The sequence below is a fragment of the Myotis myotis genome, unplaced genomic scaffold (assembly GCF_014108235.1).
Source record: "Myotis myotis isolate mMyoMyo1 unplaced genomic scaffold, mMyoMyo1.p scaffold_m19_p_19, whole genome shotgun sequence".
NCBI classification, from domain to species: domain Eukaryota; kingdom Metazoa; phylum Chordata; class Mammalia; order Chiroptera; family Vespertilionidae; genus Myotis; species Myotis myotis.
The window spans coordinates 37,174,792-37,201,951 of record NW_023416323.1 but is presented as its reverse complement, the minus strand read 5'-3'; the positions used below and the strand labels follow the sequence as shown (position 1 = coordinate 37,201,951).

The following is a 27,160-nucleotide window of genomic DNA, read 5'->3' as shown; positions in this document are numbered from 1 at the left end:
GGAGGGCCGCGGAGTCTCCTCCTCCCTCGGGGGGAGGGGGGGTGAGGGGAGGGAGAGGAGACGGCGGGGGCGGTGGGGCGCCCGGGTAGCTGCAGCCGGGCCGTGACCCTGGCCCGCTGAGATGCTGGGGTGGGGGCGCCCGCCCAACTTGGGGGCGAGGGGCGCGCGCCTGGGCGGCGGGGTCTGCTACAGAGCGGGCGGGACCCCGACGGAGGCCCCACCCCCGCATGGGGCCGAGGGTGGGGGGCGGGAGGCAGGGGCCGGAGACCCCGCGGGGCTGGGCTCCGCTTTCCCGCCTCAGGATCCCGAGCGCCAACGAAGGACTAGGCACCCCCTTTCTTCTCCTCCTCCCCCCCCCCCCCCGCCCGCAGCAGTGGGCACTGCGGGTCCCGGGCTCAGCACGTGGAGCCCCAGGATGACGTTCACTTTTGTTAACTGCTTTCTGCTCCCGAGCGGACGTGGAGCGGCGAGGCTCTGCCCGGCTAGGGCCCAGACGCCTTGAGAGTTTGGGGGTTGGGGGTTGGGGTGGGGGGGGTGTCTGCGGATTTGGCGGGAAGGGGCGGGGCAGATCTGGGAGGGCCCTTCACCATATACTGTGCCCTGGAGGGCAGACTGGGGTGAATCCCTCCAGAAAGAAGACCAAAAACTCAGAAATTGTGTGTGTGTGTGTGGGGGGGGGGGGGGGGGGAACCTGGCGGGACTGGGACTTGACCTCGAAAAATAAACCAAAAAATGCCGAAGATATATTAGTGTTTAACCCATTGCACGCCTTAGAATGATGGAAGCATCAAAAAGGTCATTTTTTTGCAAAAAAAATATTTGAGGGTCCTCTCGAGAAGGTCAAGGTCACTTATCTTACAGAGATTTTCTTCCTCTGTGGTTAGCGGCTGCTCGTTTCTATGGCATTGCTTCCATCAGCTTCCCGAAATCCCCACCTCTTTTGCAAGACCTGCAGTTTCACTCTTCTTCATTTGCTTTGCGTTCCTATGGTGAAACCTTGGTAGCTCCTGACAGCTAGAGACCGATTTGGATGGGGATATGCGATGTTTGAGAGGGAACTAACCTGTAAATGTTGCTGCCCGGGCTCCAAGGGCAGCTTAGGGTGCATCTGGGACCTGTGAGGTTTAGATAGAGAGGACGCAGAGGACCCGATGTCCCCATTTTAAAGCTGGGGGGATGCGCAGGGAGGCCGTTGGCTCAGACATACCCAAACCCCCAAAGCCACTAAGCACAGCCTTGGACCAAGAGCCCAGAGTTCCTTCCAGAGTTCCCAGAGGGGAGGCAGGGAGGAGGCGGAGGAGGTGAGTTGATGGTGACCCTAAACTCCAATTGTAGCGCCATTACAGTTGGGTCTTCCCTCTTAAGAGAGGAAGCAAAAATACTTGTCCTAGCCTGACCAGTGTGGCTCAGTGGTTGAGCTTCGACTCATGAACTAGGAGGTCACGGTTCTATTCCCTGGTCAGGGGTCAGGGTTGAGGGCTTGATCCCCAGTAGGGGGCGTGCAGGAGGCAGCCAGTCAATGAGTCTCTCTCATCACTGATGTTTCTATCTCCCTCTCCCTCTCTCTGAAATCAATAAAAACACATTTAAAAAAAATACTTGTCCTGCCCTGACCGGTTGGGATCAGTGGATAGAGTGTCGGCCTGCGAACTGAAGGGTCCCAGGTTTGATTCCGGTCAAGGGCATGTACCGTGGTTGCAGGCACATCCCCAGTGGGGGGCGTGCAGGAGGCGGCTGATGGATGCTTCTCTCTCATCGATGTTTCTGATTCTCTGTCCCACTCCCTTCCTCTCTGTGGAAAATCAATAAAATATATTAAAAAAAAAATACTTGTCCTAGGGATGTCTCTTTCAGAGTGAGGGGTTGGGGGAGCCACCCATTCTTGGAACCACGATGGGTGCTGACCGCAGGCTTGGCAGTTCACATGAATTACCTGTTTTACACCCACCCTGTGAGCTGGGCGTCGGTAACACCATCTCCTAGTGAGAAAAGTGAGGAGCGGAAGTCAAGCGGCAGGCCCACGGTCACAGGGCTGGGGGCTCAGAGCCCAGATCTGACTCAGTTTACCAATGTCACCCTGTTCCTAAAACCACACTTCCAGGCAGCCTTCAGATGAAGTGCTAATGGGGTGTCAGCCCCCAGGGCCCACCCCCCAGGAGTTTCTCTCCCCAACTCAGCTCCGTGGGGTTTTAGACTGAGGCTTGTGTCAGCATTTCCCACACTTCTCTGTCCTGTATCTGCCCCCATTTTTGCCATCGACACTTGGCACTGGTGCCATTAGTTACTTAGCTTATCTTTTTTTTTAAATCGTTTTACATTCTAGAACATTACATGTATTTTAGGGATGGGAAATTTGTATCGGTTGGCATAAACAGAAGAAAACCATAAAAATAAATATCATGTAAGCGAGACATCTTTAATCCAGCTAGAGACTTTTTCTTTGTTAAAAAGGGGCATGATATGTGCACCCACCTTTACAATGGCCAACAGCTAGAAGCAACTCGGGTCTGCTGGTGAAACAAAATGTGGTGCATACAAAGGAATATTGCTCAGCCTGAGCAGGGGAGGAAATTCTGGCCCATGCTGCAGCATGAATGACATCATGCTAAGTCAGTGGTTCTCAACCTTCCCAATGCCGCGACCCTTTAATACAGCTCCTCATGTTGTGGTGACCCCCAACTTCATTGTTACAAATTGAACATCATGAAAGCATAGTGATGAATCACAAAAACAATATGTAATTATATATGTGTTTTCCGATGGTCTTAGACGACCCCTGTGAAAGGGTCATTCGACCCCCAAAGGGGTTGCGACCCACAGATTAGAACCGCTGTGCTAAGTGAAGTAAGCCTGCCACGAAAGGACAAATACTGGATGTTTATGTGGGGTACCTAGAGTAGTTAGATGCCTAGACAGGAAGCAGAATGTGGTTGCCATTCCAAGTTATGTTATGCTAGATGCAAAAAGACAGTAGACGGGTTCAATTAAGGTAAAGAGTGGCTTTTGTCAGGGAAGATCCTAGCCTCGGACGTGACTACCTGCCAGAAACTGCTTGTAGTTAACAAGTTTTAATTTCAGACCATCCTTGGTGGTTACTTTAGGTCTCTGAGTTTGTAAGGTTGCCACACCGGCCTCTGCTGAGTTTTAGTATGTGGCCCCTTTTCAACCAAAGGAGCCACACTCGCCGCTGGCTTTTGAGCTGGGGGGTGTCTTGGCCTGAGTTCTCTTCCCAACTGAGCCGGAGCCAGGTGAAGCTGGCACAGATCCCGGAGGGAAAACTGGGCTTGGGTCTACAGGACCTCCTCCCAGGCCCTGAGAGCAGCTGCCTGGGCTCGCACGCAGCCCGGGAGGAAGGCTGCCGGTGCTGCAACCCTGGTGGTAGCCAGGAAACCTCAGAAAGGAAGGGCCTGGAGGTCAAATCTGGGTGCTGGTCACGGAAAACTCAAGTGCAGACCCAGCGGGAGGGTGGGCCAAGGGTCAGGACACAGGTCATAGGGAACCCTGCAAAGCCTTTGCACTGCAGCTGGGGTTTGGGGGGGGACCTGTGCTCCCCTGAAACCTCCCTGCCTCCCAGGGGCAGGTCCCCTCTCCTTCCCACAGAGGCTGCCTGAGCTCCCTGAGGGCTGGGCTTAGGCTGATGCTGGAAGGTCCCTGGGCTGCGGGCAGAGAAGGGACCATGCTGGGACCTGCCCTCTTCTCCTTGCTACACCCCGACCCCCAGGGGTAGGAAGCAGGTTTCTGAGTCAGAATTTTCCCAGGGAGTCTGGATGGGGCCCAGACAGGGGAGAGACACTGTCTTCCCACCAACGCATCAGACACCTCCCCCTGTCCCTTAGGGTCCCCGGGAGGAAGTGGCTGGTGGAGGACAGGCTTGTCCAGGCCCCTGGATCGAGGAGAAGCTGGCCAGCCTTCCAGCCCCACTCTTCTGGCCACGTTTTCTGAGCCCTGCCCTTGGTGAGTCCCTTCCCCAGGGGCTCTGTCCTTGTCCGTTCCAGGCCTCAGGCTCCCCACCTGTGGGTCACTGAGGGCTTATGGAGTACTTACGGTGACTGTGCAGCATCGCCTTGTATAATAAGTCCCACACTGCCCCATGCCGTGGTGCTGTCACTATGTCCGTTTTACAGGGGGAAACTGAGGTTTCAGTGCCAGGCAGGTGTGTCTGTAAGTGGTGGGCCTGGCGTTTGAACCCAGGCAGTCTGCCCAGCCCTTGCCTGCGGTCCTTGCCTCACCAATCTCATCGACTGTCAGGTCAGGCAGGGGTCATTCTCCCTTTCCTACAGATGGGGAAACTGAGGCTCAGAGAGGTGGCGCCCCTTGCCCACGGCTGCAGAGCTGAGGTGGGCCTTGGAGCGCGCTGGCCAGCCTTCCTCCCTCCCCCACAGACTCCGAGCACCCGCCTGCTGCGGGCCCCGGGTCTCCAGATCAAAGGCGGATAGCTGTCGGTGCAGAGGAAGCAAAAGGCCTCTGGCGGGAAAGAAGAAGTGAAGCTAGAGCGCGGTATGCGGTGGGGTGAAGAGAGCAGAGAGAAGTGTAGGGGTTTGCGGGCGTGGGGTGAACAGAGCAGAGAGGAGATCCCGGCACAAGGTGCTACTTCCCCTTCCTCCTGCAGAGGGGAGAAGGCAGCGAGACTGCAGGCAGACCAGGCGGACGGCAGCCGATTCACAGGTCAGCTCCTCCTCTGGGCCTCTCTCTCCCCACTCCCCAGCTCTCTTCCTCCTCTGCAGGTTCCCAGCAGGCACTGGCCAGGCCCCGACCCCGGCGGTACTAGGCTGGGGACTTGCCCGGAGCTGCAAGCCTGGCACCTACCTTCATGCCGTTCACCAGTTTCTGGGCTCCCCGTGGCAACTTTGAATGGAGGGGAATGTAGAGATGGATGTTTTTTGGGGGGGAAAAAAAGGCAATTTAAATTAAGGGGTTGGTAGGTGCTGAGCTCAAATGTTAACTCTCCCCCTGTGGCCTGGGGCAAGCTATTGGACCTTTCTCTTCTGGACCTCAGTGTCCTCATCTGTCAAATGGGGCTAGTCCAGTTACCTGCACTTCAGGTGACCAGATCAAGTGCTGGCAGAGGGTTTGTTTGGCTGAGCAAATTGGAGCTGGGCAGTTCCTCTTGCAGGGGCCCGGACTGGAGCCTGGGGACAGAGCGTCCCAGGGAAATGGCTCCGGTGCTGTCTGGGTCTCAGACGCCCTGTTGGGCTTGGGCATGGTCTTGCTTTCCCTACCTGTGAAATGGGCCAATAACCACACCTGTCAGGGCTTGTCTGCAAAGACCACGGGGCCAGGGTGAGGCCGGAGGTGGGGCTCCAGCTGGTGGCTGTCAGGAGCAGCTGTTGGAAGCGATGGGTGGGGCTCCGCAGGCCCTGATGCCTTGGGGAGAGGGTGGGCTGCGGGTGCGGGGTCAGCTCCCGGAGGAAGGCAGGGGCTCCCGAGATGTACTCCTGGCCAGGGCCCTCGGCTCAGGCGCTGATTCCCAGCCATGTGCCATGGAAAAGGTTGTTTGAGTCTCTCTCCCTGGGAAATAGGTCTCCGTGGCCTCACGTTACAGATGAGAAAACCCGAAGCACAAGGGAGGTCAGGGTACTTGCTGGGGGTTGTGTTGGCGTCACAGCCCCGCCCTGAAAACCGGAACTGGCTGTCAAATTTGCATCCTCCAAAGGCTCTGCTGCAAAGGTCTCCTTATCTCTCCCCTGGCTCAATAGGGCCTCACTCGCCCACGCAGCAGCTCAGCTGCTGGGAGGCTGCCAGGGGCGGGGGCAGCTTCTGACTTGGAGTCTGGAGCCATGGGCTGGAGTCCCAGCTTGACCTCTGGGGAACACCAGGCACACCCCTGTGCCGTGCTCAGCCCCCCCCCGCCCCCCCCAACCACCCCTCCACCCCGCATCCCCCACCCCGTCCATTGGGACCCCCTTGGAAGTCAGGTCAGGGTTTCCTGTTTCCCAAGGGCCCTCTGTTAGGTGGATGCCAAGAGGAACCAGCCCAGCTGAACAAAGTGAAAGTGAACGTGGTGGGTGGGGTCTGCAGGCAGGCTCACCAGCTATCTCAGCCGGTGATGAAAGAAAATGAGATTGGTTTAAGGGAAAGGGGGTGGGGGATGGGCTCTCCAAAGGGAAGGGCTGCCCAGCACCCAGCCAAGCGGACCCTGGGTGGGTGATGGCAGCAGCCAGGAGCTGCAGTTTCACTCCGATATGCAGTCCCTGGCGGGACACTTGTCCTGAGTGGGTCTGGGGGCTGAGTGGGTGGGCGTGGAATGTGGGCTTGGAATGCGGGTGGAATGCAGGTGATCAGGTGTCTTCAGGATAATTTCCGATCCTTGTATGGTCTGACTCCTGGAGTCCAGTGGGTTTTTTTCTGGTCTTTTGTTCTCCTGTGGCGGGAAGCTTACAAATGGCCGTTAAGGATTGTATTGCCCTACAGTCCTAACATCCTCTGTTATGAATTGCAGGGCAATGGGTAGATGGAGGTGGCCAAGGGTGTGGGGTGACAGGGATGGCAGTTGATGGAGATGGCCAAGGGTGTGGGGTGATGGGGGTGGTGGGTTGATGGAGATGGGCAAGGGTATGGGGTGATGGGGGTGGTGGGTTGATGGAGATGGCCAAGGGTGTGGGGTGATGGGGGGGGTGGGTTGATGGAGATGGCCAAGGGTGTGGGGTGACGGGGGTGGTGGTTGATGGAGATGGCCAAGGGTGTGGGGTGACGGGGGTGGTGGTTGATGGAGATGGCCAAGGGTGTGGGGTGACGGGGGTGGTGGGTTGATGGAGATGGCCAAGGGTGTGGGGTGATGGGGGTGGTGGGTTGATGGAGATGGCCAAGGGTGTGGGGTGACGGGGGTGGTGGATTGATGGAGATGGCCAAGGGTGTGGGGTGACGGGGGTGGTGGGTTGATGGAGATGGCCAAGGGTGTGGGGTGACGGGGGTGGTGGATTGATGGAGATGGCCAAGGGTGTGGGGTGATGAGGGGTGGTGGTTGATGGAGATGGCCAAGGGTGTGGGGTGACGGGGGTGGTGGGTTGATGGAGATGGCCAAGGGTGTGGGGGATCAGTGGGCGGTGCCTCTCGGGGGATGGCGACTGGGATGTTGGGGTTGCAAGCAGAAGTGAAGATGGTGGTTTGCTCCTGAGAAAGGGGGGGAAACCACAGCTTCTATTTGGGGAGCCTGGAGAAGCGTCACTTCTGCTTCCGCCTGATTTCCCCAGCTGCGTGGTGAGGTCAGTCTCTTCTTCCCTCTGTGTCAGCCTTGAGGTCCAGAGATCCTGGGGGTCATATCTACACCACCATCTGGGCCTCAGTGTCCCCATTCCTACTTTGAGAGGGTGGACACGATGGCCTAAGGCAGTGGTCGGCAAACTGCGGCCCCTTGAGTGTGGCTCTTCCACAAACTACCACGTGCGGGCGTGCGCGTACAGTGCGATGGAAACTTCGTGGCGACGCTCAAGGGGCCAAAGAGCCGCATGTGGCTCGAGAGCTGCAGTTGGCCGACCACTGGCCTCAGGTCTTTTCTGCAGGTCCCCAGCTTTCTCACCTGAAACATTTCAAACCTTCCTGTGGTTTCATTCAGTGGCTTCCTTTCACACCTTTCCCCCCATCTCCTCTCTGTACACACACACACACACACACACACACACACACACACACATTAATAATAACGTGAAGACAAATGAATGACCACCGGGGGGGAAAAACACCCAGAATCCATACCTCACACTGTAGTCCAAGGTTCAATGCATATGGACCAGAGATTATGTAGTAAATAATGAAACCTTAAAACTACTAGGAGAAACGTAAAGGAATCCCTTCATAATGTTAGAGTGGGAAGGCCTTTTTAGCAATGACTCAAAAACCAGAAGCCCAAACAGAACATACTAGTAATTTTTATTACAGCTCTTGGGGGTGTGGGTGAGGTGGTGGGTGTGGAGGGAGAGAGAGAGAGAGAAAAAAAGAAAAAACTCATGGACATGGGCCAAAACAATTATATGTACGTGTACACGGCAAAAGGCCGTGTATAAAGGCAAAAGGCAAAAATGACAAACCAGGATAAAGATTTGCAACTCAAATAATAAACAAAGAGCTAATTTTCCTATTAGGTAAAGATTTTTCTAGGAATTGACAAGGAAAAGTCTAGCCCAATATAAATGGTTAAACAAACTGGGGTCGATTCATGCCGAGAAATACAATTCAGCGTTTGAAATGACTGATACACACAATAAGCCCCAAACAAGGGCAGTCCTGGCTAGGTGGCTCTGATGGTTGGAGCATCATCCCATACACCAAAAGGTTTCGGGTTTGACTCCAGGGATGGGCACATATCCAGGTGGCAGGTTCGATCCCTGGTTGGGACCCGTGAGGGAGGCAGCTGATTGAAGTTTCTCTCTCTCCAAAATTAAAATTTTTTCCCTCCAATTTGTTTTTTTGTTGTGAAGAGAATACATGTTTGTTATAGAAAATTCAACTTGTAAATAAGAAAGTAAAAGCCCTCTTCTTTCAAATATCATTATTAACATCTTGGCATCCATTTTTCTAGGTATCCTCATGGGCTAAAACATGCATAGGAACATAATTTTCCAGAAATGTGATTTTATTATGTGTGTTATTTTCAACTTTTTCTTTCCACTCCATGCTGCTTCTCTCTCTCTCTTTTTAAAAAAGATGTTTTTAATTGATTTTAGAGAGAGAGGAAGGGAGAGTAGGAGAGAGAGATCAATGATGAGAGAGAATCATTGATCGGCTACCTCCTGCATGCCCCACACTGGGGATTGAGCCCGAAACAAGGGCATATGCCCTGACCAGGAATCGAACCGTGATCTCCGGGTTCATAGGTCGACGCTCAACCACTGAGCCACACCAGCTGGGCTCCCATGGTAATATCTTGCATACCTCTCGTACAATATCAAAACCAGGAAATGGACTTTGGTACAATTTACACACTTTATTCAGATTTCATCTGTTTTATACACACTCATTTGTCTGTGCGTGTGTGTGTTTAGTTCTGTGCAATTTGATGACGTATGTAACCCAAACCACAATCAAGATACAAAACCATCACTGAACAGTATGCAACATTTTGAGATTGGCTTTTTTGGGGGTGTAGTCAGCATAATTCCATGGAGACCCATCCAAGTTGCGTGTATCCATCGTTTCAATTGCTGATTTGTCTTTCACGGCAGGAATGGACCCCAGTTTATTTAACCATCTCCCCACGGAAGGGATATTGGGAGCAGTTCCAGTGTCGGGTAATTGCGAACAAAGCTGCTATGAAGTTCCTATTGTGTGAACATGGATTTTTATTTCTCTGGGATAAATGCCCAGATGTGCGGTGGCTGGGTCATATGGTAGGTGCGTGTTCAGTTTTATAAGAAACAGCCAAACTGTTTTCCAAAGTGGCATTGAACTGTACCCATGTACTGGTTAATAATGCAGATTTTTTTCAATAGATGGAGTTACACGTATGTTGACATATATGCGATTCGATATGTTTTCATGCTATTTTGTTGTCTTGCTCCTTCTGATGACCACTTGTTCCGATCGAAGGCACATGCACTTTCTGAGCAGCACTTCAAAACGTACGAAGAAGTGGAAAATTGGGTCTCTGAATGGTCTGCCTCAAAACAAGAAAAGTTCTATTGGGACGGTCTCCACAAATTATCTGGAAGATGGGGGAAATGTGTAGCTAGCGATGGACATTACTTTGAATGAAGCACTTTTGATGTTTCTCTTGAAATTATCGTGTTTTCTTTGATTACAAAATTTAACCAGTAAATGGTCAATCCGAATTTTTAACCGGTACCGGTTAATAATGCGGATACTGGTTAAAAAGTCAGATTGACGCTTTACTGGTTAATACTGCGGATTTTATAATCAAAGAAAATAGAAACATCAAAAGTGCTTCATTCAAAGTAATGTCCATCGCTAGCTACACATTTTCCCCATCTTCCAGGTAATTTGTGGATACCATCCCAATAGAACTTTTCTTGTTTTGAGGCAAACCATTCAGAGACCCAATTTTCCACGTCTTCTTACGTTTTGAAGTGCTGCTCAGAAAGTGCGTGTGCCTTCGATCGGAACAAGTGGTAACAAGAAGGAGCGAGGTCTGGTGAATACGGCGGGTGGGTTCATACTTCCCAGGCAAGATCTCTTAACGTGTCTTTAACTGGTTTTGAAGTGTGTGATGGTGCGTCATCATGAAGCAAAATTACTTTGCTGTGTCTTCTGGCCCATTCTGGTGGTTTTATGATCAAAGCGTGGTTCAAATTGATTATTTGTTGTTGGTAGCGATCAGTATTAATGGTTTCACCTGGTTTTGGAAGCTCATAATACACCACACCTTCCTGATCCCACCAAACACAGAGCATTGTCTTCTTTCCAAAGCGATTTGGCCTTGCTGTCGATGTTGATGGTTGACCTGGATCGACCCATGATTTTGTGCATTTGGGATTCTCAGAATAAATCCACTTTTCATCGCCAGCCATAATTGGATGCAAAAAAAGACTTTCTTTTGTGCTGTTGAAGCAACATTTTACTGATGACTTTTCGGTTTTCCATTTGTCTTTCATTCAGTTGATGTGGCACCCATTTTCGTTTCTTTAAAATCTTTCCCATTGCTTGTAAATGACCGGAAATTGTTTGCTGAGCAACGTTTAATCTGTCTGCAAGTTGTTTTTGACTCATCCAATAATGCTTGTAATTGTTGGTCTTCAAACTTTTTCGGTTGACCTGGACGTTCTTTGTCTTTCACATCGAAATCATCACTTTTAAAGCATTTAAACCAGCGTTCACAAGTATCTTGAGATGGAGCATGTTCACCATAAGCTTTCCGAAGTGTTCAGCAGCACTTTTCTTCAAAATAAAGTAATGAATTAAAACTTCCCGTAAATGCTCTTTTTTTTGGCACGAAATTTGACATTTTTAAGCGTAAAAATATCTATGATGTTAACACCTTCAGAAATTTTGACATATGAAAGTTTTGAAGCTTATTGTCAATACAACAAAATAGCATACATATCAAATTGCATATATATCAACATATGTGTAACTCCATCTATCGAAAAAATCTGCATTATTAACGGTACACCTAGTAATTTATTTAACAATTTCTTTATGGGTAGACATTTACATAGTTTCCATTTTTTCTTTATGATTAACAATTGTATTTATAAATATCTCTCAATCGCCAGGCCAGCCTGGCTCAGTGGTTGAGCGTCGACCATTCCTGCTCAGGGCACAGGCCTGGGTTGCAGGCTCGATCCCCAGTGTGGGGCATGCAGGAGGCAGCCGATCCATGATTCTGTCTCATTGGGGATTGAGAGTAAGGGAGAAAGAGATAGGAACATCAATGATAAGAGAGAATCATGGATCGGCTGCCTCCTGCACGCCCCACACTGAGGTTTGAGCCTGCAACCACGACATGTGCCCTGAGAGGGAATTGAACCGTGACCTCCCTGTTCATAGGCTGACGGTCAACCACTGAGTCAGGCCGACCAGGCGATAAAAATATATTTTTCGAAAAATGTCTCTCTATGTATACATTCCTGGCTTGCCCTATTATTTCTATAGGATAAATTCATAAAAATGGGTTTCCTGGGTCAGAGGATAAGCAGAATGAAAAGTTTGTAGGCGTCACCCACCGATTCCCTTGAGATGTTAGATTCTTTATTTGCATTTCCCTAAGGACCTCGCTTGGTGGTATTTCTAAGAATTTTTGCCTAACCTAAAGTCAGAAAGATTTTCTCCTTTCCCCCCCAAGAAGTTTTATACTTTGTTTTGATATTTCAATCTATGATCCATTTTGAGTTAAATTTTGTATATGCTGCAACGTATGGGTCCAAGTTCTTTTTCGTTTTTGGCATGGAATATCCATTTATTCCAGAACCACTTATTGGAAAGACTATCTTCTCTCCATCAAATTACCTTTGCATCTTGGTCAAAACTCAATTTATCATATTTATCTGGATATACTTTTGGACGCTATTCTGTTTCATTCATCTGTATGTCTAGCCGTATGCCAGGAACACACTACCTTGATTACTGTAGCTTTATACTGAGCCCTGAAATCACTAGTGTGATGCCAACTTTGTTCTTCCTTTTCAAAATTGTCTTGGCTATTGCAGGTCCTTTTTGTTTGTTTGTTTTTAATCCTCTCCCAAGGATATTTTTCCATTGATTTTTAGAGAGAGTGGAAGAGAGGGGGAAAGACAGAAACATTGATGTGAAAGAAACACATCGATTGGCTGCCTCCTGCATGAGCCCTGACTGGGGCCCAGGCTGGGGAGGAACCTGCAACCAAGGTACATGCCCTTGACCAGAATCGAACCCGGGACCCTTTGGTTCGCAGGCCAATGCTCTATCCATTGAGCCAAACCGGCTAGGGCTAGGTCCTTTGCTTTTTAATATAAATTTTAGAATCAGCTTGTCAATTTCTACAAAATACCCAGCAGGGATTTTGATTTTGATTTGATTTATATTCATGAGGGGTACTGGTCTGTGGTTTTCTTGTGATGCCCATGGCTGTTTTGGGCACCACACTAATATTGGCATAAAATGAGTTTGGAAGCATTCCAGCCTCCTTTATTTTCTGAAAGGATATGTTTACGATCTTGTTATTTCTTTCTTTGCCTTTTACTTATTTTTTCCTGGAAGAATTTTTGTAGAATTCGTATTATCATTAAATATGTTTTTATTGATTTTCGAGAGAGAGGAAGGGAGAGGGAGAGAGGAAAACATCGATGTGAGAGTGAAGCATAGATCGGCTGCATCCCTCCCATATGCACCCAGTAGAAAACGGTGGGAAGAAATAGACTCCCCTAGTATCTGGGGCCCCCAAGGGGCCCCAAACTGCCAGTCTAGTTCACAGTCTTTAATAATTCATTACGATATCAGTTGTTTTCTTATTTTTTCTTTTTCTTTTTTGGTGGCAACTTCCTCTCCCTCTGTCAAAGGTGAAACAGTTCATCCTTGAAGGGCTCGTTGGCCACAAGCCCGCCAGTTTCCTCGGTGACCTGGTGCCCGCCGCTCTCCAAAAGGCTCAGAAAGTAATTTTGTTCATTGCTTGGCTTTCTCCAGCGCCACGGCGGGGGCGATGTTCTCCTGTGGCTCGCGACATCGCCAGTGGGAGTTGAAATCATTGTCATATGGTTTTCACACAATTAGAAAAAGGAAACCTCCCCTTCCGTGTTTTCATTATGACTGTATAAATTTTATCCCCGGTTAAGTCAATGTGTGGAGCAAGATTACATGTTCTTCCTTGTACAACTTGTTTTTTTTCTGAAATTAACGGCTCATTTTTATCTTTCATTTGCAAGCTTTTTATAGGGCATTTCTCAAAATAATTTTCTTAGGTGTCCAAACCCGCTAGCTAGTCCGTTTATTCTCTTCCTCCTTCTTTTATTCTTCGAGGCCGCCTTCTGGAGCCTTCTTGGCGCCTGCTGCCGTCTGAACAGGATGTGTCCTCGTCCTGCTGTCCAGCCATCAACCCGGGCCTTCTCTCACCCATTCTCTGAGGAGTAGCCTCACCGCTCCTCGTGGGGGCGCGGTTTCTGGAACCCTAAGTCTTCTCCCATGATTTACTCCCTCATTTTGGTGGCGCACATCCTCCGGCAGCCTCCTGGGGGAGTGGGTGGCATGTTTTAAAAGACCTAGTGGTCTTGGCTGACCACGCCTCTTTAAGAGCAGAGCACTATAAACTCATTTGCCTGGCAGGGCTCCGTGACTGCTGAAGCTTCGCCGTAAGTTTGGTCCTGGCCATTTTATCGAGGAACACCAAAGCATCAGTTACTAGCCCGGCTGGCATGGCGCAGTGATTAAGCATCGACCTGTGAACCAGGAGGTCACGGTCCAATTCCCGATCAGGGCACATGCCCAGGTTGGGGGCCCGATCCCCAGTGTGGGGTGTGCAGGAGGCAGCCAATCCATGATTCTCTCTCATCATTGATGTTCCTCTCTCTCTCTCTCTCTCTCTCTCTCTCTCTCTCTCTCTCTCTCTCTCTCTATCTCTCTCTCCCTCTCCCTTCCTCTCTGAAATCAATAAAAAAAAATACTATATATATATTTAAAAACACCAGTAACTGTAGGATACTGTTCTTGAAATGGTGAGCTCTTCAGAGCAGACTTCTCTCCTGTTTGGGCATCATCACCATGGCTGCTGTGGTCTCCTGGGGGCTGCGTGGAGGAGGAGGCAGGGTGGGGACATGGCTTCATTGTACCAGTGACACCCGCCTTTGCTCTCAGGTCCTCTACGTGCACCATCTCCCGGGAGAGAACTGTGCTGGGGTGGGCTGAGGATGGCCGTGTGGTGAGGAGGGCTCCCGGCGAGTCAAGGGCCCGAGGAGAGCTGCGGGCCAAGGTGGTCATCTGAAAGACTCACAGCCAAGCACCCCACTCTCAGCCTCGCCCTCCATCCCTGCCTTCCGAGGTTCCTGCTGCATCTGCGTCTCAAGGGCTTGCAAGGTCGTGAGGCTTGAGCTGGCTGGCTGCCCACGGTCCCTTCCCCCCACCCCGCCACCCCGCTCCCCACTGCGGGCACTCGGGTTAGACGTGCTGGGCTCTGCTGCATTTCTCACCTGGTTGGTAGCCTCCTAGTTTTGCCGACGACACTGGTCTGCCGTTGTCGTCTGTCCCATCGCGTGTCTGTGTGGCTTGGTGTCTGTTTTATTTACTTACTCTCCTTTTCATGGAGCTTCTGAGGAGAGCCATACGTTGGCTGCCCTTAAGCAGAAGTTTATTAGTTCGTTTTTTTTTGAAATATATATTTTTATTGATTTCAGAGAAGAAGGAAGAGGGAGAGAGAGATCGAAACATCAATAATGAGACTCATCAATCGGCTGCCTCCTCCACACCCCCCACCGGGGACCGAGCCCACAACCCAGGGATGTGCCCTTGACCGGAATCAGACCTGGGACCTTCAGTCCCCAGGCCAACGCTCTATCCACTGAGCCAAACGAGCCAGGGCTATTAGTTCATTTTAAAACCGAGGAGCCCTAGCTAGTTTGGCTCAGAGGATAGAGCTGGGGCCTGAGGAGTAATGGGTCTTAGGTTTGATTCCGGTCAAGGGCTCATGCCTTGGTTGCAGTCTCCATCCCCAGCCCTGGTCAGGAAGCCACTTGATGTGTCTCTCACATCCATGTTCCTCTCTCTCTCTGTCTCTCCCTTCCACTTTTTCTAAAATTCAATGGAAAAATACCCTCCAATGAGGATTAACAACAACAAAATTTAAAACCGAGGAAAATGAGGGCGGAGAGGGCTAGATCCTTGCTCAAAGTCACATGATGGGTTAACAACAGGCTTGGACAGGGTTAGGGGTTGCTTGCTCCCAAGCAACTTCCCCCAGGTGAGGTCAGAGCCGTGGGGGAAGCCCCTAGAAAACCCATTTTTTGGGGAGGGTGGAGTGACTCAGGCAGAACTGCCAATGGCAGGCGTTAGGAACTTGTCAAGGATTCTGGATTCACAGAGCCCTGGCTTCAGGCGGCCTCAAGCGGAGCTCTCTGAGCCTCGGTCTCCTCATCTGCGAAAGGCAGGAGTCATGGGGATCAAACAAGATGCTGTGTGTCCCCCCCCTTGGGACATGCCAGACCCCAAGAAGTCCGAGGTCACCCTCTGACCTGGGGGGTGACACGCGCCCCCTTCCAGGGCAGGAGCTGGTTGGTGGAGGAGACCTGGCCGGGACATGGATTGCCGTGCGGTCCTTTTCCTTTGCCTGGGCTTTGTAACGTCTCAGAGCGGGGAAGAAGGTGAGAGGCAGCCCTTGCCCAGACCCCTGGCTGGGACGGGAAAGGGAAGGCCTCGGACCAAGGGAGATTGAGAGGGCGGTGAACCAGCCGTCTCAGCCGGGGTGGGGGAGTCACAGGCCCTGGGGCCGGGGGCAGCTCCGGACAGAGGCTGAGGTGGGGGTCTGGCCCGCTTCCCACAGAGGGAGCCCAAGAACCCCTGCGCTGGATGAAGAGAATGGAGCAGGTGCCCAGGAGACAAACCTCAACTAACCCTGCCCAGTGAGTTGTGTGTCCCTCCTCGCCACCTAGAGGCAGCTGTGCCTCCCACTCCACGCTTGTAGCTTGAATCAGTGGTCCAAAGTTGGTCTAGTGTAGACTATTAAATATATATATATATATATACATATATATACACACACATATTGAGTGGCCAGAGTATTATGACCGGCCAGATTATTATGACCACCCCATCAGTACTTCATTGACACTTCCAAAAATACTGAATATTGAAACCTTCCTAAGCAAATACCCTCAAGGTTTTATTATTATTATTATTTGCATAACTAATTCACTTCATTGTACTGACGGGGTGGTCATAATAATCTGGCCGGTCATAATAATCTGGCCACTCAGATTACACACACACTGATTTCAGAGAGGAAAGGAGAGGGAGAAAGAAGTAGAAACATCAATGATGGTAGAGAATCACTGATTGACTGCCTCCCGCACACCCCCTCCTGGGGATGGAGCCTGCAACCCGGGCATGTGCCCTGAGTAGGAATTGAACCGTGACCTCCTGGTTCATAGGTCGACTGCTGAGTCATGCCAGCCTGGCTAGTGTAGACTATTAATTCATTTATTCAACATGCATTCATTGAGGGCCTACTATGTGCCTGACACTAGGCTCTGGAGGTGCAGGATAGACATATCTCATTGCCCCCATCAAGTTTACTATGTGGTTGGGGGCCCTTAACCAGGGGTGTCATGAAGCCAGGTGCAGAATCATGGATTGCTGTGCATATTTCTTAGAAGGGGCTCTAAAACTCAGGCTAGTCTCTCGAGTCTGTGACCTAAAGGCCGAGCAGCTCTGGCTGAGAGGCCAATGCTGACGACTGGCCAGGGAAGCCTGGGGACTATGGGGCACTTCAATCAGTCAACATGGAGCAGCCAAGGAAGGCTTCCTGGAGGAGGTGTCAACAAACTGGGACCTGATCCAGAGTTAATCAGGAGAAGGAAATGAGTGGGGTGGGGAGGTAAGAGTGTGCCAGGGACACTGTATGTGCAAAAGCCCACAGGCGGGAGTGACATGAGTGTGGGTGGGGAAAGCCCTATGCTCTCAGGCTGTCTGGACCCCCACTCAGCCTACCCCCTTTCCAAGATCTGGTCACCTCTCTCGCCCTCAGTCTCGTCCATGGTCTGGAGTACAGCCTGCTGAATGCCACCTTCCAGGGCTCCAACCTCACCTTGCAGACGTCCACCATTCAGACGCTGGCCTTCAAGCTGGGCTGCGACTTTGCCGGCCTCTCGCTGTACAGCGATGCTCTGGATCGCGAACCCCAGGTCAGAGATGGCCAGGACATGGGGGGTGGCCAGGGCCTCCACCCCTGAAATCCTGCAGGGGTGTAAGGTCTGAACTTTCCCCAGGATCCATCCATCAGGGCTCTGTCCCAGTAGCTGAGTTGCCTTTTCTGTAAAATGGGGCTGGTGTTCCTCATGTGAGTGACAGAAATGGGGGTGTTTGATGGCCCCTCTACGTCAGCGTCCTCGTCCTGCCTCTGCAGGGATGGTGGGTGGCGGCAGCGGCAGCCGTGGGAGAGGCCAGGGGATGGGGCTCCTTTGAGGATGCTGGTGTGATTCCTGCTGAATGCCTGGGTGCTGGGGGGTCGGTTGGGGGGAAGCTCCATCCTCTGGGGACCCAGTTGGTGAGGCAAGTGACCCAAATTCAAGGCCAGAGCTGCCCGGAGGGAAGACCTGGATCTCGGCAAGTTTGGAGGAGGTGCAGCCAGGAGGAGGGTTTTGCAGCGGGAGGCTCCGGGGAAAGAAATGCCGGGGTGAGGCCGGGAGGGCTTCACAGGGAGTGGGGGCCAGGGAAGGTGTTGGGCTGACCTGGAGGCCCTGGGACCCGAGCTCAGCCTCGCTGGCCCTCCGCAGGCCGCCAGGGCCAGGCATGCCATGCAGTTCCCCACTGAGCTGACGAAGCAGGCCTGCAGGACACGCCGCAGGGAGCTGCGTCTCATCTGCATGTACTTCTTCAACAACAGGTTTTTCCCGGTCAGTGCCATGGGGGGCCCAGCAGGATGGCACTGGCCTCTTCCTGGGGGCCCTGCAGCATCCACGCCACCACCGGGGCTCTGGGTGGGGACCAGCATCAGAGGGACCAGCCCACTGTGCCACCGGAACCGCCATGGCCTCTCTCCGGCCTCAGTGTCAGCAGAATGGTGGGAGGCAGTGATAACAATGTGCAAACGAGACCTAAGAAACCTACTTCTGTATGTGCATGTCCCTAGGCAGGAGGCAGAACAAGGCCCCAAGGTCCCTGTCCTCAGAGAACCCTCGATCTTGACAGTTACACTAGGACCTTAGAGACTTAATTTTAGCTCAAGGTTGATTATAACCACAGAGATGCAAAGTGATGGGTGAGGCAGGGTGGGGTCGGGGTTGTTCCCATGGGCAATCCGGGAGGGCTTCTGGAGAAGGTGTCTTTTAACCTTGGCATGGAAAGTGAGTTAGGATAGTGGTAAAGTGGAGGGTACACAGAGGGGAGGTGGAGCAGGGGGTGGTCAGAGGACAGCTTTCCAGGCGGAGGGGGCGGCATGTGCAAAGGCCCGGAGGTTGGCTCATGTTGGCCATATGAAAGCATGCTACTCCTCTCAGCCAGGGAGGAGGGCCTGGAGAAGGGGGGCTCTGGGACCTCGTCCAGGTGTCCTCACGTCCCCTCTAGTCAGCCCTTCTTCTGTCACCCTTCCAGAATGACAACTCATCTCTGCTCAACGACTATGTCCTGGGGGCCCAGCTGGGCAGTGAACACGTGGACAACCTCATGGAGCCCATCAACATCAGCCTCTGGCACAACCAAAGCCTGGTACCGTGGGGACGTCCCCATTTCCACCCCGTCCTGCCCCTTTAAGACTGTCCTGGTGCACACGGGTTTGCCAAACTCAAACCTGCGGGACCATCTTGGAAACAAATGGTTTTAAATCCATCACACTTTGAAAATTCTTACCAAAGAAATGAGAGAGCGAAGCTTCTACTCATGGCATTAGTCAGGATTCTTTGAGTGGCAGGTGATAGAAAACCAACTCCAGCAACTCAAGCACAAAAGATAACTTATTGGCTCGTGTACATGGAATGTCCAGGGCAGGGCTGGCTTCAGGCACGGCTGGATCCAGGGGCTGATATGGTGCCATCAGGACTCAGTCTCTCTCCATCTCTCAGCAATGGTTTCCTGCCTTGGCTCTCCACTCGGTGGCACGAAGGCAGCTGAAGGGTCGGACTTTCTTCCCCTCTTCTCAGAGGGTCTTCCTTGCCAGGTCCCTGAATGGCGTCCTAAAGGTCCAGTTTGGTCACATGTCCATCCCTCAACTGTCACTGTGCCCAGGAGGATGGACTGTGTGGATTGGCCAGGCCTGGGTCACAGGGCCCAGGGGCCAGGCTGGATTCATCTGACCTGCCCTTGTGGGCGGGGTGGGCCCTTAAGAGAAGTGCAGACACTGATACGGGAAGCAGGAGGTAGGGCTGCAGGCCCCTGCCCTTCTGTCCCTGGCATTCCGAAAAGCCCTAGAGCCTGTGTGCTCCGGCCCCATATTCCCATCAGCCTCCTCTCTGCACTCTCGATTTCACCATCATCCTTTCCTTTCATTCCTCTGGGCCTTGGCCGCTGTGGTCCCCTCCATCCTGTTGTAACCCAGCATGTCCTCCAAGGCCTCAGTCCCCGAATCGTCCCTTGCCTCCTCAGGACTCCTCTGCCCCTCCTGTGGTTTTCCATGGCACCGTCTGTGTCATATCCCCACCCTCCACCCACATGGCTTGGTGTCATGGTTGCCTGTGGACGAATCTCTCTCCCCCCACTGGGAAGGCTCTGGACCACCGTTATTCCCCACAGGGAGGAGGCAGAAGGGGACAGTTGATTATAGAGCACCAACTGTAGACGCCAGAGCTGGGCACTCAAGATTCCTCATTGCCTTTAATTTTTCCACTATCCTTATGACTTGGTATAAATGGTCCCATTTTGCAGATGAATAAACTGAGGCTCAGAGAACCTATGTGTGTGCCCAAGTCACTCTTAGAGTCCATGGTGGAGGCGGGGCTAGAATCTGGGTCTGCCTGATGGCAAAGCCCAGCCAGTACCTGGTAAAAGGTTGACAAGGATGCAGTCGAGTCAGCTTTGGCCCCCACGATTTCCAGACCCTGACCCCTCCCCTGGACCCCTTGGATGCACCCAACTCCTGCATCTCCCCTTAGGAAGACTACAACGTGACCTGTGTCTTCTGGAAGGAGGGAGCCAGCGAGCTCCACTGGGGGCTCTGGAGCCCTGAGGGCTGTCGCACAGAGCAGCCCTCACCTTCCCAGGTGCTCTGTCGCTGCAACCACCTCAGCTACTTTGCTGTTCTCATGGTATGTGTGCTTGCAGCCGGGCTGAGGGTGGTCAGAGTTGCAGAAGGCCCCCGAGTTGCTTCTCAGGACAGACTAGCAGGGCAAAGGCTGGAAATCCAACTCAAATGAGCTTGGGGGTGGGGTGGAAAGTGATGGGTTTATGTTCCTGAAAAGGCTGGGTTAGGCTTCAGGTATGGCTTGATCCAGGGGCTCACTATCACCAAGACAGGCCTCACGTCCTACTAGCTTTTAGGCCAGTGGAATGATAGCCTCTCTGACTCATTTCTGCCGGTCACATTCTTGTGATTGAGTCCCACCAGCCTAGAGTGTGTCACCTGCCTATCCCTTAACCAATCGCTGTGGACAGGAGGAGGGAGGGCTCTCACGGGCCAGGAGTGGTGCACCTGTGCACAGCAGTGGGAGAAGCGGTGGGTCCACCTACATGTATGGACAGTGAGGGAAGGGAGGCTCTCGCAGAGGCAGGGGAGATCTCGCAGGGACAGTGGAGGTGGGAGACGGGATTTGGGAGGTTGGAAAGCCAGTGTCTGCCATGGCTTTTTTTTTTCTTTTTTAAATATGTTTTATTGATTTTTTACAGAGAGGAAGAGAGAGTGATAGAGTTAGAAACATCAATGAGCGAGAAACATTGATCAGCTGCCTCCTGCACACCCCCTACTGGGGATGTGCTTGCAGCCAAGGTACATGCCCTTGACCGGAATCGAACCTGGGACCCTTGAGTCCGCAGGCCGACGCTCTATCCACTGAGCCAAACCGGTTAGGGCTGCCACGGCTTTTTTTCGAGCCAGGACCATGGTGAGGATTGTGGGGCAATGGGGTCGGACCTGGGGTCTTGGCAGGTCTCCGATTGAGCCTGGCGGGAGGCATTTCCATGCCCTGGTCTCCAGTCCCCCGTCTCTCCCACAGCAATTCTCCCCAGCCCCGCTCCCGGCGGAGCTGCTGGCACCTCTCACCTACATTTCCTTCGTGGGCTGCAGCATCTCCATCGTGGCCTCCCTGCTCACCCTCCTGCTGCACTTCCACGCCAGGTATGCCCCGGTGCCAGGCCTGCCCACCACGGCTGCTCAGCACTTCTCCTTCGTTTCTGCTTGGTCCCCCAGAGTGGGATGGGTTTCTCCAGAGGGCGGGGGCCGCAAGGCAGGGGACCAGCCTCACCGCGTGGCTGCTGGTGGCTCCCTGCCCGCCTCGACCTGTGTCCCCGTCACTGTGTGTCTCTGAGCCCAGGCCTGGGTGGTGTCCCCAGGCCACCAAGGGCCACGCTCCCACCCACAGGAAGCAGAGTAACTTCATCACACGCATCCACATGCACCTGCATGCCTCCGTGCTGCTCCTGAATGTCGCCTTCCTGCTGAGCCCCGCGCTGGCCTTGCCCTCCGTGCCCGGGGCAGCATGCGTGGCACTGGGCGCCATCCTGCACTTCGCGCTGCTCAGCTGCCTCACCTGGATGGCCATCGAAGGCTTCAACCTCTACCTTCTCCTGGGGCGTGTCTACAACATCTACGTCCGGAGATACGTGCTCAAGCTCTGCGCAGTGGGCTGGGGTAAGCCCAGCCTCCCTCCCTCCTGCTCCCCGAGACTTCCAGCTGCACTGAGCATCTGCCCGCCTGTCCTTCTCCTTCCCTTCCTCCTCCTCATCATGACCACTGCAGGACCACCGTCATCATCCCGCCAACACTCACCACCACTTCCTACGTTACTGTTCTTATCTCACGTCCACCTCCAACACCACTGTGTCTGCCATGGCTTTAACCTCCACCACCTCTACCCCCAACACCACCATCACCTCCACCACCTCTACCTCCACCACCTCTACCTCCAACACCTCTACCTCCAACACCTCTACCTCCAACACCTCTACCTCCAACACCAATACCACATCCAACACCTCTTCCTCCACCACCTCTACCCCCAACACCACCATCACCTCCACCACCTCTTCCTCCACCACCTCTACCTCCACCACCTCTTCCTCCACCACCTCTACATCCACTACCTCTATCTCCAACACCTCTACCTCCAACACCACCATCACCTCCACCACCTCTACCTCCACCACCTCTACCTCCAACACCTCTACCTCCACCACCATCACCTCCACCACCTCTTCCTCCACCACCTCTACCTCCAACACCTCTACCTCCAACACCAATACCACCTCCAACACCAATACCACCTCCACCACCTCTACCTCCACCACCTCTACCTCCAACACCAATACCACCTCCAACACCAATACCACCTCCAACACCAATACCACCTCCACCACCTCTACCTCCAACACCAATACCACCTCCAACACCTCTACCTCCACCACCATCACCTCCACCACCTCTTCCTCCACCACCTCTATCTCCAACACCAATACCACCTCCAACACCAATACCACCTCCAACACCAATACCACCTCCACCACCTCTACCTCCACCACCTCTACCTCCAACACCAATACCACCTCCAACACCAATACCACCTCCACCACCTCTACCTCCAACACCAATACCACCTCCAACACCTCTTCCTCCACCACCTCTACCTCCACCACCATCACCTCCACCACCTCTACCTCCAACACCAATACCACCTCCAACACCTCTACCTCCACCACCATCACCTCCACCACCTCTTCCTCCACCACCTCTTCCTCCACCACCTCTACCTCCAACACCAATACCACCTCCAACACCAATACCACCTCCAACACCAATACCACCTCCACCACCTCTACCTCCACCACCTCTACCTCCAACACCAATACCACCTCCAACACCAATACCACCTCCACCACCTCTACCTCCAACACCAATACCACCTCCAACACCTCTTCCTCCACCACCTCTACCTCCACCACCATCACCTCCACCACCTCTACCTCCACCACCTCTGCCTCCATCACCACCATCATCTCCATCACCATCACCTCCACCACCTTTACCTCCATCACCTCCACTACTTCTCTCTCCACCACCTCTACCTCCAACACCACCGTTACCTCCACCACCATTTTAACTACATCTCCCCCCACCCCACCCTCCATCATCGCCACCATCCTCATCCTCACCTTCACCACTATCTCGGGCACCACTGTCATTGTTTCTCTAGCACCATCCTAGCCCCTCTATGACCTGTTCCTCAATCCTCTCTCCCTTTAGTTCCCAGTCACCACCTCCCAGTGTGGCCACCACTGCTGCCACCCCTGTCCCACCTCAGAGCCCTCACCCCCATCACCTGGGAGAACAGCCTTCTCTGAGATCTCCAGGCTGATTGCTCTGAAGCTGGACCACAGGACGGGCTGGGGGCTCGGAACAGACTCTCTCTACCCACCCCTCTCCCAGTGGAGTTCTGTCTCAGCAGCCACAGGGACCCACCACCAGTCCGTCCCTGGGGTCTCCTGGCAGATGCTGAGCCTCTGTCCCTCTCCTCAGGGGTCCCTGCCCTCCTGGTGCTGCTCCTCCTTGCCATCAAGAGCTCAGCTTACGGCCGCCACACGATCCCTCTCTCCCACAGCCAGGGGAACAGCACGGGCTTCCAGCACATGTCCATGTGAGTGCGCGCCAGGCTGTGGCAGGCTCCTGGGGGCCCTGAACAGGGTGTCTGCAGGCAGGGCCCTGGCTGTGTCTTCTGAAAGGGGGTGCCTGGAGCCCTGAGGTGGCTGCAACCACCTGCACTACTTGGCTGTTCTCATGCTGACAGTCAGGGGCACAGGCTCTGGGCTCAGACCAGAGGGCTTCAAGTCCCATCTTTGCCTCTGACTAGTGTGTGTTCCTAAGCCAGAGCCTCGGTTTCCTCATCTGTAGAATGGGGATGATTGCAGACCTGCCTCATGATAGAGTCATCATGAGGATTGACTGGGCTAATCTCTCGAAAGTATGTGACACCGTGTCTGACTGTGGCAAAGGCAACACAGGTCATGAGGGTGTCCTGGGGAGGCAAAGGGCTGGGAAGGAGGCACGGGGGGCTGTAGGCAGGGGCCCAGGTGGCAGGTGGGTCCTGTCCTGGAGGCCTGGCCGGAAAGCCGGCCCAGGACTTCACCCGTGTGCAGTCAGGCAAGGAACAGGAGGCCTGTGCTGAGACACTGGCCAGGGTTCAAGAGGCAGTCCCGAGGCCCAAGAGCCCGCGGTTTCCCCAGTCCCAGAGCCACAGCGCCCTGACCTTCGCCCTCCCCTGCAGATGCTGGGTGCGGAACCCCGGGGTGCACCACGTCCTGGTCATGGGCTACGGTGGCCTCACGACCCTTTTCAACCTGGTGGTGCTGGCCTGGGCACTGCGGACCCTGCGCAGACTGAAGGCGCGGGAGGAGGCGCCAGGCTCGCGGGCCTGCAGGGACACCGTCACCGTGCTGGGCCTCACCGTGCTGCTGGGCACCACCTGGGCCCTGGCCTTCTTCTCCTTTGGCGTCTTCCTGCTGCCCCAGCTCTTCCTCTTTACCATCTTCAACTCTCTCTACGGTGGGTCCTGGGGGCGGCCTGGGGGAGGCGGGGTGGTGGCGTGCACACCTGGTAGGTGTTCACTGCGGAAAGGCTCAGGTCCAGGGCGAGTCAGGGGCTGACGTCCAGCCCCAGGAGGAGCTGGTGAGGGGCTACGTCCCCCCAGAGCAGGAGGTGCCGCTTTGCAACCTGCACAAAGGCTCCCTCTAGACTAGCAGTGGCCGGACCTCCCGCTCCCATGCTCCACCCCTCCTGGCCTCCAGCAGCAAAGAATCCCAAGAATGAGTGCAGGGCCTCAGGGAGGCCCAACTCACCCAACCAAGGAGGATCCTGGGAGAGGCCACGATGCCCCCGCGATGCGCTCACTGACCAGCCCTTTGCTTGCAGGGTTCTTCCTCTTCCTGTGGTTCTGCTCCCAGAGGTGTCATGCGGAGGCCGAGAAGGAGGCCGAGAAGGAGGCGTTCAGCACCTCCCAGATGATGCACTAGTCTGCACCGCGGCCGGATCCCCAGCCGCTCCAGCTGCCTGCATCTGAGGCCCTGGCTTCCGCCAGAGAGGGTGGCAGGCCAGCTGCTGGACACCAGAGCCCTGTGCCCTCTAGGGAGGCTGTCCACCTCCGTGGCTTCCCCGGCCCAGACGGAAATGCCCAGACTGTGCCCTTGGCATTCTACTCGGGGGCAGGTCCAACCCCATGGGGGGCAACAAACTTCGCCCTGGTGCCTGGCTTATGGACAGAGCTCTGGCTTGGGAGCCAGGAGGCCATGTTACCCGGCCTGGCTCAGGGTCTTACTGTGTGATGTTGGGCCTGTCACTTCTCATGGACCCTCGGTTTCCGCATCTGACACGAAGCAGATGGCTCTGGTCCTGCCTAGACTGAGAGCTTTGTGAAGCCTGAGTAAGGCCGGGGAGGAGGAGGGTCACAGTGGGCCCCGTTAACTGCATCGTCCGGCTGGGCCACCCCCCTATGCTCAAGGCCTCTTTCCCTTTAATCCCCCCAAAACTATAATGACCCCAACTCCACGGCCACAGTTCTCAGAGATCAGGAAGCCCCGTCCTTCCCAGAGGCCTCCCCTCCCTCCAGACCTCCCAAGTCTCCAAGGCCATTTAGACCAGCGGCCAGGGCCACGGGGCTTCCAGGGGTAGAAGGGGTTGCCTCTTTGCCCTACACCTGAGCCAGCTGGGCCTCCGTGGCCGGCTATTTGACAAATGGATAGAATTGGATTTCCCTCGCTAGGCCTAGGGTGTGGGTTCTAAATCCAAGGTCAGGCCCTTGACCTATCTGTTCTACCGAGTGGGAAACTGATGAAGCCGGAGCCTTTCCGAGACTGCACACCAGGGGGCGCTGTTGACCTGCGCTCAGAGGCTATTGGCACCAGAACCGCTCCTGGAAATGCTGGGATGGCCGGTCTGGGAACAGGACCCACCAGAGGGAGGGGTTCTGCCTCCAGGACTGCGCCTGCTGAGTGCCCAGGAGGAGGGCTGTCAGCGCTGTTCACAGCCATTTCCCTCTTTACCCAACACAGCGGCCTCTCTGGCTCTTGGGTCTTGTGCTCTGGGCACACCTCTCAGCGCCCAGCTCCGGGCCATGGGACAGGTTTTAATGACTTTGAATGGCACAGGGAAGGAATGGAAGCTGGATCCCTCTGGTTATGCCCTCTGTTCATTCCTTGATGCAAACGGCCCTTCACGCGGTGGTCAGTGGCTCTGGAGCCGGACTGGTGGGGCTCAAATGCCAGCTCTGCCACGAGCCATCAACCTCCTTGTGCCTTAGTTTCCCCGCCTGTAAATAGGGGCAACAGGGGGACTGATTTTGAAGGTTCAATGAAATACTCCATATAAAGAGGCTGAGCACAGAGTAAGAGCGCAATAAATGTTACTATGGTGACGGTGAGCACTTTGGCTATTATGACTAACGGCGTCAGGTGAGTCTCAGAGGCCAACCTGTCCAAGCCCCAGGTCTGCTCAGCATCCCGGGCCCAGCTCCTCGTGGGGTATGTTCTGCCGCCCCTCGGCCTGGCCACCTCCTCCCCCTCCCCCAGAGTGCCCTCTGCTCCAGCCTCGCTGGCCTTCTGCTGTTTTAGGAACCTTCCCCACACAACTCAGCCTCCAGGCTGTTGCCACCTGTCCCCACCCTTCCATTCCCGGATCCTCCGCTCTACTTAAATACCTGACGGCCCTTGGTCACTTCTTCCAGGAAATCGCTCTAATTGCCCCGTAGAGAAAGTGTCTTTCCCGCTCTGACTCCAAGCAGAGTGTGCCCCCACCTCTATCAGGATGATGTGAGCCCCCATTTGAGTCCCCCTAGTTTAGCCAGCCTTGACCTGTACAACGCTCCCCAGGTCTTGGGGTGGCTCCCATGCTAATTAGGGTGCTCAGGGATCATGGAAACTCTCAGGCCCTCTCTTGGGCAGCTCCGGGGAGCGGTGACCTAGG

At 53.9% G+C, this 27,160-nt stretch overlaps 1 protein-coding gene across 1 annotated transcript; it reads left to right on the top strand.

Annotated features, from left to right (window-relative positions):
- Positions 1-4,555: 4,555 nt before the first annotated feature.
- ADGRG5 (adhesion G protein-coupled receptor G5) lies at positions 4,556-26,612 on the top strand. The gene is made up of 12 exons (XM_036346878.1): positions 4,556-4,665; positions 15,613-15,713; positions 15,893-15,971; positions 17,096-17,252; positions 17,844-17,963; positions 18,661-18,774; positions 20,154-20,306; positions 21,210-21,331; positions 21,576-21,844; positions 23,726-23,843; positions 24,471-24,748; positions 25,115-26,612. Exons 2-12 carry the CDS (start codon positions 15,650-15,652, stop codon positions 25,213-25,215), a joined length of 1,575 nt encoding a protein of 524 aa, XP_036202771.1. The 5' UTR covers positions 4,556-4,665; positions 15,613-15,649; the 3' UTR covers positions 25,216-26,612.
- The last annotated feature ends 548 nt before the right edge of the window (positions 26,613-27,160 follow it).

Bases quoted from the DNA above. Each gene is read 5' to 3' on its own strand.
- ADGRG5 (XM_036346878.1), top strand. From the start codon at position 15,650: ATGGATTGCCGTGCGGTCCTTTTCCTTTGCCTGGGCTTTGTAACGTCT. The intron at 17,253-17,843 runs GTCAGAGATGGC...GGCCCTCCGCAG, and splicing joins CTCTGGATCGCGAACCCCAG to GCCGCCAGGGCCAGGCATGC. The intron at 24,749-25,114 runs GTGGGTCCTGGG...CTTTGCTTGCAG, and splicing joins CATCTTCAACTCTCTCTACG to GGTTCTTCCTCTTCCTGTGG.